This window comes from Chinchilla lanigera, unplaced genomic scaffold (genome assembly GCF_000276665.1).
Source record: "Chinchilla lanigera isolate Chin_1 unplaced genomic scaffold, ChiLan1.0 scaffold00018, whole genome shotgun sequence".
NCBI lineage: Eukaryota > Metazoa > Chordata > Mammalia > Rodentia > Chinchillidae > Chinchilla > Chinchilla lanigera.
This window is the reverse complement of record NW_004955419.1, coordinates 16313538-16326718: the sequence shown is the minus strand read 5'-3', so window position 1 is coordinate 16326718 and position 13181 is coordinate 16313538. Positions and strand designations below refer to the sequence as shown.

At 37.2% G+C, this 13181-nt stretch overlaps 1 protein-coding gene across 4 annotated transcripts in view; it reads right to left on the bottom strand.

Annotated features, from left to right (window-relative positions):
• Positions 1 to 2016: 2016 nt before the first annotated feature.
• Lpar1 (lysophosphatidic acid receptor 1) overlaps positions 2017 to 13181 on the bottom strand; it is a 134594-nt gene continuing 123429 nt past the window's right edge. For all 4 annotated transcript variants that reach the window (XM_005382726.2, XM_013513299.1, XM_005382727.2 and 1 more), the window contains exon 4: positions 2017 to 4493. In XM_005382726.2, coding sequence (XP_005382783.1) covers positions 4192 to 4493 — 302 coding nt within the window. In that variant the 3' untranslated portion in view covers positions 2017 to 4191. The remainder of the gene's footprint in view (positions 4494 to 13181) is intronic.

The window sequence follows — 13181 nt, the reverse complement described above, 5'->3', positions numbered from 1 at the left end:
TGATCCTTTTGCTTTAAGGGATATTACTGGACAAACTGGTGAAACTTGAATGGGATCTCTGAATGAAAAGGTGCGTTCCTGCTTTTGACGGATGGATTGAGGTTATGGACAAAAATGTCCTTCTGTGTAGACATTACAAAGTAAATACTTGGCGTTGGGGCATCATGCTGACAATTAACAAGTTGTTCATGAACTCTGAATCCTTTCAGAATTTTATGGTTACAAGTTCTATAAAATGGGTCAGGTTGTCCATAAGTGTGAGATTGTTCAAAAATAAAAATTAGTATAAAAACTCAACTGAGGGTTGTCTTGGCAGGCTAGAGCTGGATTAAGAGATTCTGTGCCAGACTTGTCTCTCATCCTCCAATGAGTATTCATACTCAAATGAAGGTCACATGACTGAAAATGGGATGCTCGAAATCAGGGTTTTTCTATAAAGGGCCAATGTAAGCAGCTTAAGTTATGAGTCTGTACAGTGCCCATTACAACTAACCTCTGACATTATGGCATAAATGTAATCAGAAAGAAAGTGTGGCTGTACGCCAGTAAAACCTTACTTATGGACATTGAAATTTACATTTCATATCATTTTCATGTGTCTCAAATCTTTCCCTGTTTGAAACAGTAAAAGCTGTCCTTAGGTCATAAGTCATATACAAATGTAGGTGAATTTTCAGGGACAGTGGCACACTTCTATAATCTTAGCACTCAGAGGCTGAAGTGGGAAGATCAAAAGTGGGAGGCCAGCCTGGACAATTTAGCAAAACCCTGTCTCAAAAAATAAAAGGGGCTAGGCATGTGGCTCAGTCCAAAGGCCCTGGGATTCCCTCCCCATAGGTGGATTTGACCAATTCAAATCATATTCTTCTTTTATAATTTCAAATACTTATTACATATCTCACCCTTAAACAGATTATTAGTAAGTAATCTGTAAGTCTGAGCCTTATAACTTTCAGGGAAGAATGAAAGGATCTGCTATGCAGAGCACACACTATGCAGGTGAATGCTAAATGTGAATAGACTCTGCTTCAGTAGATTCAGGACATGTCCTGGTTCTGTTATGAATATTTCTTTTATCAAATGGTATCTAAATCCAATCCTAGTCAAAAACTACCCCATCTTAACACATTAGTAAGTTTTACTTCTGACGAATGTTTGATCAAGTGGAACTCACTAGGCATTTAAAAAAAATCATTTATTTCAATTTCCATAAAAATGTTTTTCTTAATTTGGTGTAGTAAAGGCACAGAATTAGTGTTTCTACCATCTTTACATAACATAAGTGCAAACGCTGGAGTTAAATCGAAGGGCTAGAAACTGTGTTATACAATTCCAATATTTCAGAGGCTGAGTATTAGGTGGAAGATAAACAGTGGAATCTAAAGCAATCATTAATTGGAAAAGTAAAAGGGAAGATGGATAAGACTCATTAACAGAATGAGGTAGGTTAGCTTCTGAGCCTAGAAGCCTAGAAAATCGTGGTTTTACTAATGAAAGTGGGGGGAATGTGATGCAGCTAAATTATGAGTTGAAAGAAATCAGATTTCTAATATTTTTGTCCACCTAGATTTAAAGATTCAGACCTCCTGTCCAAATACTCATTGTAACATAAACATTTTGTTTCTTTCCAATGCTTTAGCAATGCCCTGAAAAGATTATAATGGGCATATTACTGGAAGAGATGTATCACTTTTAGTATTAGTTATTAAATCTATAAGCAGAAAGACCATTGGGACTTTTTAAACTTCTAGTGTTGATGAACATATACATGGTTGTCAAAGTTTCTACAAAATCAGAGTTAAAGGACTGCTCTAATGTAAAACATAACCCACCATCTCTTAGATATTGGAAAGATTGGGGGGGAAGTATTGCAGGCTGGGGAACAGGTGATGGCTCTGCCTCGGAGTTCAGTAGCCCTTGTAACGGGGAAATAAAAGAAGTCATAGAGGAAGACACCGCCCAATACAAGCCACAGGACTCTTGAACAAGAGAAACAAGACTGACCAGAACCACACATTACCAACACTGATTGAGAATGGTTTATTAAGGTCCAATTAGTAAGCTTTGAATTTTCAATTGTCCATATCTCCTCCATAAAGATAGGCACATCAATAAAAGTCCACCAGCTTTTCTTTAGCGTCCAGTACAAAATGTTCTGTGTTTTGTATAAAGAGTGTGCAAACAGCTTTCTACTGACTGGTTCCTGTACATTCTTTGCATCATGAGCCTCTTATAAGTCTACCCTCTGTGCAAAGCTTAACCACATACTGACTCTCTCCTCCCTCGACGGTCACCCTTCTTCAAAATTTCTTTCTCTTAAACATTCTGCTGACCTGCCCAAACCTGCTTCAAGACTCTGTTACTTCCTCGCTGCACGGTGAAAGACGTTGATTTAATCACTATTTCCCTGGACAATGTATTGACCATGTGTCACCTCATATGGCAGCAATTCATGAGGGGTAATTCCTAAAGAATATATGTTAGCCAGTCACATACTGACCAACTCAATCCCTTTGCTACAGAAGGACCCCAAGCCATGTAATACGTTGATCCTTTATTCACTTGGCATGTTTGATTTCTCTGCATTTCCTTCAAAAATTTCTTTTACATTATAGCCATGCCTGCTAACAGCAGGATAACCTAAGGAAAAAAAATGGAATTGCTAGGTACGTTAGAGTGTTTTAGTTATTCCAACAATTGACTGTTTCTAATTCATTTTATTATATTAAAAGTTCACTCTCAGCTAAAGTAACCACTGAATTTCTTTTGTACAAAGGTAATTTTACTGGCTTTCCTTACAACTGCCACCTATACAGTGCAATAGCAGGAAATCCCTTTTTATAAAAGGTAAAAAGCGAAGAAGACATTTCACATTTTTTAAAAGCAAAACTCCTTCATGGGAATAGGTTCCTAAGTAAATAATCAATTATATGGATGAAGATTTATGTACACAAAATTTTGGAAACTTAATAATAGTGAAAATTAGAAATAACCTATTCAATGATATGGGACTGGTTAAATGAACTGAGTTGCATCCATTAAATGGAATATTATATAGCCACTAAAATTATCATTTTGTGAAAAATTTAATGCCATAGGAAAATCTGGCAATTATGAAATGAAAAAAAAAAACTAGCTAAAACTGTTTACAGTTTAATCCCAATTATGTAAAAAAGTATATAATATACATAGTTATACATGGGGGAGCTGTTAAAGATGGTTACACCTAGGTTGTGATATTATTGGCAATCATTTTTTCTTGTTAACACATTTCTGTAATTTTCAAGTTTTCTACAGTAAGTATGTATTATTTTATAACTTGGAAAAACACAGGCTATTAAAAACTTCCTCTGATGTACTGACAAATAATAATGTACTTTAAATAATGTATTTTAAATTGCAGGAAAACTATTACTGTGCTTCATTTTCTGTAACCTCTTTAAGGTATGTATTCTTTTGGTAGCAAACACTTTTTGCTTTCTACTTGTTACAACACTTTAATAAAAATGTAATATTGTGACTACAGCCTTGTTTCTTTCAGAGCTTGAACAGATACTGCTTTTGAAAACTAGGTTCTTCTATTTTCTAGAAGATTTAAAATTAGTATTTTTTTACCTTCGTAAGTAAAGCATACCACATACATATATTACATGCATGCTTTCTAAAAAAATAATTCTAATTTACAATTTTCCTACATAAGGAACAAATTGAAATTGTGGTAGTTTAAGTCTATAGCCTTATCCATCACAAACATACTGGTAGGCATAAATATGTTTATTAAATGAAATGTATCCTTAAAAAATAAAAAAGGGAAGCCTGTATGTCAGTGAAGTTGTGGACTCAATTAGTCAGAATTTATTCTGACTTGCACCAAACCACACAAAGTCTTTTAAAGTCTAATTAGTGTAGTTTAAATAGACACTCCGGAGTCTACTCCTGAATTCCATCACAAGAACTCCACTTTCTATTTTCAAAAGGAATGGGGATCGGGATGAGGGTTGTCACATAAGCTAATTTTCCATACATATAAAGTCTCATGGGGTCTGGGAACAAATACTGCCATTGGTTAGTGTTTAATACACAAGCGTCTCTCTCTCCTCTCTTGCTCCCCACCTTGCCCTAGAAACTGGGTGGGGAGAGCCTGTTCATCCCCCTGTAGAAGACAGTTGGCTTCTCATCTTAATTTCCTTTCTAAACCACAGAGTGGTCATTGCTGTGAACCCCAGCCAAGATGGTGTGGTTGAGGGAGGAAGCCGAGCGGTCAGAGCCTTCCGTGGGGCCGTTGGTGTTCTCGCTGCGCTGGCAGCAGAGGATCTGTCTGAAGGTGGCGCTCATCTCTTTGTCTCGGTAGGAGTAGATGATGGGGTTCATGGCAGAGTTGAACTCAGCAAGGAGGAGGAAAAATTTCTCATAGGCCAGAACATCGCACTGTGGGCAACACACGTCCAGCAGCAACAGCACCAGTCCTGGAGTCCAGCAGATGATAAAGGCACCTACAAGGACAGGGAGACAAATCAGGAGGGATAAAAAGAGAGAATGAAAAATATTATGAAACATACAACCATGAAGTGACCACCACACCAAGATAAAAACACTCACATTGGAAACCACCAGTAAAATATGAAATAATCAGAAAAAAATTTTAATAACAATAGCATCACATCAATTTGGATCCTACTAAATTTGACTATGAGTTAATGATCATGATTATTTTGAGCAAAACACAGAGTTTGACATGCAACTGAGACATGAAAAACTACATTCAGGATACCCACCACCTGTCCTGAGGACATGGTTTTTAATAGCAAAGGGTTGTTTTCAGGCAAAAGATAAGCACTAACGATAAATGCTCTTTCATGCTTAGTTAAGGCACAGTTTCAGGTTTTGGTCTTCCTGGGCTCAAATCCTTGCTTTGCTATTTAATGAAATAGATAAACATAGGCAAATTACTTTTTTACCTATTTTCTCACCTGAAAAAATAGAGATGATTATATCTACTTCATGAGTTTGTTGCCAAGATTAAATGAATGCTAAGAAAATGACCACTCAGTATATATTAACAATGACAATAATAATGTTATTATTACCTACCTGCTCAGTAGCAGGTAATAACAGCCTGTTCTGAAATAGCATTTTCTGACAATGAGGTATGTTTTATATTTATTCAACAATCACTTACATAGTGCTTTACAAATAACACAGTCTGTACAATATCCATATGACATACAAACTAATAGCCCCACTGTACCGATGATAAGACTTAAATACCTAGCTCATGACAAAGCTGGAATACCTAGCCCATGGCTACAGAACTGGGAAGTGACAGGAGACAAAGTCCAGATTCTGTTTTTGGAGACTGGCTCCAGAGTTCATGTTCTAGAAAACACTGCATCATATACTTCTACCTCTCAAAACTAATGAAATCTAATATTTTAAACCAAATTTATGCTTCACATTTTACTAATTTAGGATCAACTCTGTCCTATTTCTTCTCCTATTCCAAGTTGTTAAAATTTTACTGCAGCTGCAAGAGAAATAGAAATATAGATTATATTCTAAATTCCATTGTATTTAGTCTTTGAAAACACTCATCATTTGAATGTGGGGGAAAGAAGGATTGTGAAATGGCATTAGAACCCACCAGTGTGTTACCCTAGTATCTGCTGGGTATCCTCAACTGAAAGGGCTGGTGACGGGAAGGCACCACCATGTCCCATGACACCTCACTTAAGGGGTCCATGTAAGAATCGGGTAAATAAATAGCGGGCTGGGGAGTGTCGATGAGGAAACTCCAGAGTACACTTGGGCTGGAGTCATGGGTCCGGACCAGCCTCAAGGAATGAGTTTCCCAAAAGATAAACTATGAGATTTAGTCTCCAAACAGCCCAGTTTTGATTGTGAGCTTTCTCTGTTGAAACTTTTCTGCAGAGAAATGAAAATAAAGCCAAGAGAAAAGTACCCCCCTGAAAGCTCTTTGTTCTGCAACACAAATGCGTATTGGTCTTAAACTGCTGTTAGCTTTGAAGATTGTCCAAGGTGCTTCACTTTCTCATAAATGCAATACCTTACATTTCCCTCGGAGAAAAAAAAATAGTATTCCAAATATCAGGAGATAATAGCCAAGGAGCTATCTGAACTTCAATAAAAATGTTAATAAAGCATTTATTCCAAGTCCTTGAATTTCCTTTATTGAAAAATCACTCAGAAAGCTAAACATAAAGGAAAATCAAAGGAATGCCTCTTGGGTTTCAGTAATAATGCATTATTCATTGAGAAGCCAGGAAGGGAATTATTCTCAGGGTAGAAAATGCTTGGATGGAAAATGCATGGTCCCATTATTCATTTACTTGGAAACTGAAAACACACACAGCCCCCTTGTGAATAGAAGGGCATTCTTTCAAGTTTCCTTTCTCCTTTCTTTTATCAAAGCTGTAATTGAGCTCAAACTCAGAGCTTGATTAGACACCAGCAGCACATAGATGCATTTTAAATAAAATAATCTTTTTCACCTTCCAGGCACCCGAAGGAAATATTCCTTGTTATGATATACTTGGTCAATCTGTTTGACTTATTCAGAGGTGAAAAAATTCAAATACAGTCATTTATTGTTTATGGTTTTTTTCCAGTATTAATGTTCAAAATGAGGAAGATCTTCCCAAAAAGATCCACCGTCTCAGAAACTAGCCTATGGACCTTACCTTTAGACCCAAAAACTTAAAAGGAGCCCTGTTACACTGGGTACAGGAAGTGAGTAACACCACAGCCTGACCGGGGCTAATACATGCGGACACTCCATTGAGGAAACCAGAGTCCTCTCCCTTCTCCACTGAAAGGAACAGTTTTTAGTATTATGATTAGGCCCAACCACACTGTGTTTTTATCGTTAAGACTCAATCAAATAATTTCAGTGTCACAGTACAGATCTCAGAAATCAACATGCAAAACCAACTGCATAGAATTTTCCCCTCTCCTCTCCTCTAGTCCTTTCCACATTGGGTGTCAAGAACCAAAAGATGAGAATGAACTACAGATGGGCAGTCAGAGGTCTGGAAAATTCCAAAGTAGTTAGGCTCCTAAACCATAGTGAGTGAATATTCTGAAACCAAGGTTGATTGAAACAGGAACTTCCCCCTGAGCTTCCAAAAACACAGATAAATCACAAGCAAGACCCTTTAATAAGAAAGTAGCCAACCATAATTCCACTGGCTTGTAAGATGATGTGTGTATCATGGATGTTACTGACATGTAGTCTGTAGAGTCAAGGGTACACATGTAAGGCACAGTGATAAATAAAAAACAAAAACAGACACAACCCTGTCACCTCAGCCATCTACGAAGTGAAGAACTAATAGCTCCCTGCCTGCTCTACAGGCCATGGTGAGGATCCAACTCAGATACAACTTGCAAAAGCCCTCTTTAACTGCATACCTAGCTGACCACCACCACATATTGCTGCCACCACCATGAGAGGCAGACTCAAGCAGGATGTGAAAAAAGGAATTAGACCAAAAAGACCTGGCATTTTGAAAAGCTCTGAGAGTATACTGTTGTGATGATAAGAATCTTAGGACTTGCAGTTGTGTATGGGGGAGGAAAGTAAGAAGGTACACAGAGAGGGAACGCATAGAAACACAGGAGCCCAGATCATTTTCAAGGTTCTCAAGAGTCAATTCAACACCTCTCAATATGGACTAAAATAACATGATACTCAGAAGAGACAGTGTTTCTTGGTAGTTAATTTCCAGGGCATTTTTAATGAAGCAACCCCTACAGATCAAGGCACAAAACCACAAAATGATATGCGACAGTATGAAGTAAGAGGAAGTACATAGTTATAATTATTTATTGTAAAGTCAGAAGCAGAAGGGGTAGAAGATAAGATATCCAAGGTCATGAAGGCTTGGTACAACAGGCTAACACTGGAAATATTTTCCAGTCCAGCCTTTGTTCTCACCCCTAGCCATGCAGAGTTTCTAAGAAATAATGACTTTCATGCCCCTGGTCAAAATTTTATTTAAGATATAACATTAGAGACAGAATGGAGGTAGAAAATGATTATGATAAGGGGAAAAAATCACATATTTTTGAATTCCAGAAGAGCAATATTGACAGTCTATATCAGGCGCTAGCTTGGAGAAAAAGATGTAGGAGGACTGGAAAGGTATTTAGGAAGATGACTCCATCTGATAGTGAGAAAGATGAATCTAGGATAGCTTCCAGATTTTCAATTTGAGTGAAAGAAGACTGTTGGGACCTTTCTCTGTGGGAGGAAATACTAGAGAAAGCGTTGTTTTGTGTTTTGTTAGGGGAGGTAAGAAGAATGTTGTGTGTATGTTGTGGTCTAGGATACCTGGGGTGTCCACAAGACATGAAATGGAGATACCTTAAAGGTACCATGGTAGGCTCATGGTCACCTGAGTCCTGGGAAACTTGTCTCCTGGTGAACAGAACATTCTGTTTGATTTGCCAATGTTTCAGGGAACATGGGGCGGAGGCTACACAAAAGGGGGCAGGTTGCTCTTCCTTGAATAAGCTCTACCCCTTTCATATACATCTGTCAAAGCAATCTGGGAGGGCCCAATGCCCACAAAAATGGAGGGAGAGGTGCTGGAATGCAGATACAAAAGGCAGGGAGCAAAGAGGTTGTTTAGAACAACAGGTCACAGCTGCAGACCAAGATCATGTTACTACACCTTCCCTCAAATCCACACACCCCATCAGCTGAGTAATGCTTACCATCTGGTCTTACAATTAGTCTCTTTTTTTCCAGAATGACATTTTCCTACATAGCTGAACTTTGCTTCTTTGCTTACATATGGAATACAAAAGCTAATGTTTAAGAAAAAAAAAAAAAAGGCCCTGCCAGAGAAGATCTCTGGGGAGAGAGCCCAAGATTTTTGATGAAAAAAACAGAAAGCACTTCCAGTCTGGCAGGCAAAATTGTGTTTGTACAAAAAGTTCAAACATCCCCGGGATCCGAAACACATCAAGGTAAATCAATTCTACACCAGCACTGTGCCCAATTTAACCTCTCTTTGGCTCTTTCTGTTTCTTAAACAGTGATATTGATCTCAGAACCCTGTAATGGAGGTCAAGCGAGAAAATAAGTATTTCAATACAGAAACTGCTTTTTCTAATGCCACTAAATAGTGTATTTCCTCAGGGCCAGCAGGCCAGTATCCCTGAATCCAATCAAACCTTAGTTCATCTCTGTAGTACTCTGCTATAAAGGTACACAGTTAGCTAGGAAATCTTTCTGTGTTCCATATCTTAGGCAAAGCTCTTTTAGGAAATAGGCCATAAATATAAAGCTTATTCCTTGTCTAGCAAGTATGATGTCACTATAATAGGACTACATGTGATGACTTTTTGAAGCAAAAGCTTTTTCTAAAAGAGCTACCTAGATTAAATAGAAAATCCGTCTTTTTTTCTGACTACAAAAAAAGACAGAAGTAATTCAACTGAGATACCTCCATGACACGTTATTCCTACCTTGATGCCACTCTTACTATGCCCAACACTTCCCCCTCTTCATGGGCACGGTCAATGCTGTAGACATGCAACCTTTCACTCATTATTCACCATGTGATTTATTCTAGTGTTTCCATGACTTGCTCCCCAGAGCAACATTTTTCTTTTAGCAAAGGACATTAATACGATACCAAACTCTAAAGCACAGTAGAACCCTCATTCTTTTTAACATTCGTGGGTGAAAGTTTCAGGCCTGCGCTTCCATCCTGATAGAACACAATGCTGCCTTTCCTAGACACAAGAGAACACCAGAATTACCTTCCTTTGGCATTGAATACTCTCCCTAACATTAAGCAGTGAAGATCACACACATGTTCTCCCTATCCTGCAACAGACTCCAAATCTCGTTCTGCAGCTGTACCCTGGAAAGTACATACCGAGTCAACTTGTCTACTAATGTCCTCTCTTACAGAAGAGAATTCTGTGAAAAGCCAATAGCAACTACTTGTCTACCTCAACTACCCTAGCAAAGTGAGCAACACCTTTTATCTGCTTATTGCAGTAGGATCCTAACCAGTTCCTGTTCCTCTGTGCTTCTTTCCTAAAGTCTAGGTTACATCCAACAGCCAGAATGATCTTTCAAAAGCGTAAATCAAATCACATGTTACTTTTGTACACTTAAAATCTTCCAATTTGTAATCCTCACTCTGGTGCTTAATGCCTTCCACAGGCCTGTCTCCTGCCAGTCTCTGACTTCATCTCTTCCTACCTGCTCCTCATTTACTAGGCTCCAGCTATGTAGTTCAAGCTCATTTGTATCACATGATCTTTGCATTTGCAGCTCCTTTTGTTGGAGCTACTCTTCTGTAGCTCTTTATGTTTACCATCCTTCAAAAGCCTATCCTTGGCTATCCTCGTTGAGGCAGCAGCAGCCCACCATCACCATGATCACCACAGCACTGTCCCATTTTACTGCCTTCATACCCCTTATCTATATCACAAATTATCTTACTTACTGGTTTACATTTTTATTGATTACCAACAAGATGTAAGCTTCACAGTAGCGGGAAAGCTATCTCTTTCATGTCTGTATCTTTAGCATCTAGAACACTGCCTGACATAGACACTTAATACATCTTCTGCTGAATGTATTAAAAAGTTACTGTGAACTAATGGACACAGGAAAATGAACTAGTAGATGTGCATTAAATTTTTGTTTGGAAAATAACCATTAACCTCTACAGTGGGCATGGTCTTTAATAAACGCTATAGGGCACTCAAAGGGGCATAAGGCGGTCTCTACATATATGCATTTTGTTATGTATGCATTTCTTACTATATCATCAACTAACTTATTATAATTAATACTGGTGGATATCAGATTGTCTTTGGAATTCACTGAATACTAAAGAACTAGGGTGGGTCTCTAATCAGGGGACATTCCTAGCCTTGTTTGTGCTACAGCAAAGGTTCAAGAATATTTCTGTAAGTCAGAATCTACTGTGCCTATATATTCTCTGCTGCAGACCAGATCCTGGTAATAGCTGCCTGGAAAAATCATGAAGTCATCCCTCACATCTTTGTGTTGATACATCCAGATTCAAAGTTCCATGCAGATGCACTTTATTGCCAATGCTTATGTCTCATATCCATATTCTAGCTTTTATGGGATGGAGGAAAATATATCCTACCTTTCTGCATACAGTAACTTAAAATTTTTTAAATTTAAAGTATAGTTCTAATATTTATCATCAGTGTTAACCTATAATGTTAAATCTTAGTAGTTATAGGTCATTCCAAATGTCACATTTTTGGCAGGGACTCATAAAAACTGTGAGTTGTTTTCATATATTTTTGTCTGATTATTTGTAATACAATTTAACATCAGTGAGCAATTCTAATTTTTGAGAGCATGACAAGGTAATTCTCATTATCTATTTTTTCTTCCCAACATTGTATATCAGCTCCTTTACTTGCAGTGACTTGTGTTGAAATAATGATCTGAAACTAACAAGTTCTTTGAGTTTGATATCTATCCATGGTCCTACAGAGTTGGAAAATATGAGAGTCATATGAAAAAATTTAAACAGTCTTTTATAATTTTATAACAATATATGCTGGTATATAATACACTCTATAGATGTTGGTTCTTTGAATTCCAAAATACAGTTGTATATAATGACTTTACCACAAATAATACATTGGTGACATTATCTATTATATCCAATGGTATCTATAAATGTTATTTTTCTGGGCTGCATATAATTATAATAACAAAATATAAAGAGAAGTGAGAAATACTTCAATTTCCTCTATTAAATTTTGAGTTACTGTTTTGATACATTAAGTATTTAACCATATCTTCTCATTTTTAAGTAAAGAGTCCGCAAGAAGGTTTTATTGACTAAAAAGTGTAAATATGTGTGGCTATTGTTACACATGATTAGATTGCCCATCAAAAGGTTATATAAATGTAGGCACCTGTAAGGAGCATAAAGTGTTAGGGCAATCGCTGAGGATCTGGACCACAACAATTTCTTTAAAAAACCTTGGTCGATTTGATAAGCAAAAATCACAATGTATTAGTTGAATATTAGTAAAATCAAATATTTTCATTTATTTATTTTTTATTTTATTTTATTTTATTTTTAGTTTTTCTCCAGTACCAGGAATCGAACTCACGACCTTGCACTTGCCAGGCAGGTACAGTGCTGTTGAGCTAAATCCCCAGCTCCCAAATCAAATATTTTTAAAATGTTGATTGGCCACTTGAATCTGTTAGTTTGTAAACTGTTCATGTCTTCTGCCTGCCTCTGCCTCTCTCTCCCTCCGTCCCTCTCTCTTTCTCTCATAAACAGAATATCAAGAATAAACCTGAGCATATCACTAGGTATCATAAATGGGATGAACTTAATCCCCTTATTTAAAAAAGTGATGATCAGATTACAATGAAACAACCTAAGTTTGAATGTTTTTTTTTTGTTCCCTTGAATTTCTAATTGCTTGTTTGTGTTACCCACTCCCACACACATACATCAGAAGAAACACATGGCTCATTTCAGCATATTCCAACAGAAGTACACCATAGACATAATTCTAGCTTTTAATTATAAAATTGCTCTTGTAAAGATATTTCATAAAACCCTTTGATTTACTACCCCAATCAAATTACTTAATTTCTAGGGGACAGTTTCTTTGGGGATTGCTTTTCTGAATATCTAGGTGGTACACTGTCTTGCGATATATCCTCCTTTGTCTGGAAGATTTTTTTTCCTGCTCTCCCCACTTAATCATTTCCTACAGTATATCCACGAGAAGTCTTTCCAAAAAGTTTGCATAAGGTCAAGATCATCTTCTGTCCGTATAATGACCTGTAGCACTTAGGACTGGAGAGGACATGTCTGATGGTCTAATGTCATAGGATTCCCATTTCATTAATGTAAGAGACCTACACATATGGTCTTTCCTTACTTCCCAGTCTTCATTTTACACTAATATCCTTCCTTCTGTATATACTAGAATTTCTATTCCTTTCAGTCACAATTTTAAAACATAAATCTTTTTATATTTTTTTTCTTCCTGTACGTTACTGCCTCTCCCTTAATCTAATTCCTATTCTCTGTTTAACTAACACTACTTCTAAGATGCTTTCCCTGATTAAGTCAAAATCCTTACTTACATGTTGTCATATAAAATCTAATCCTCCATAG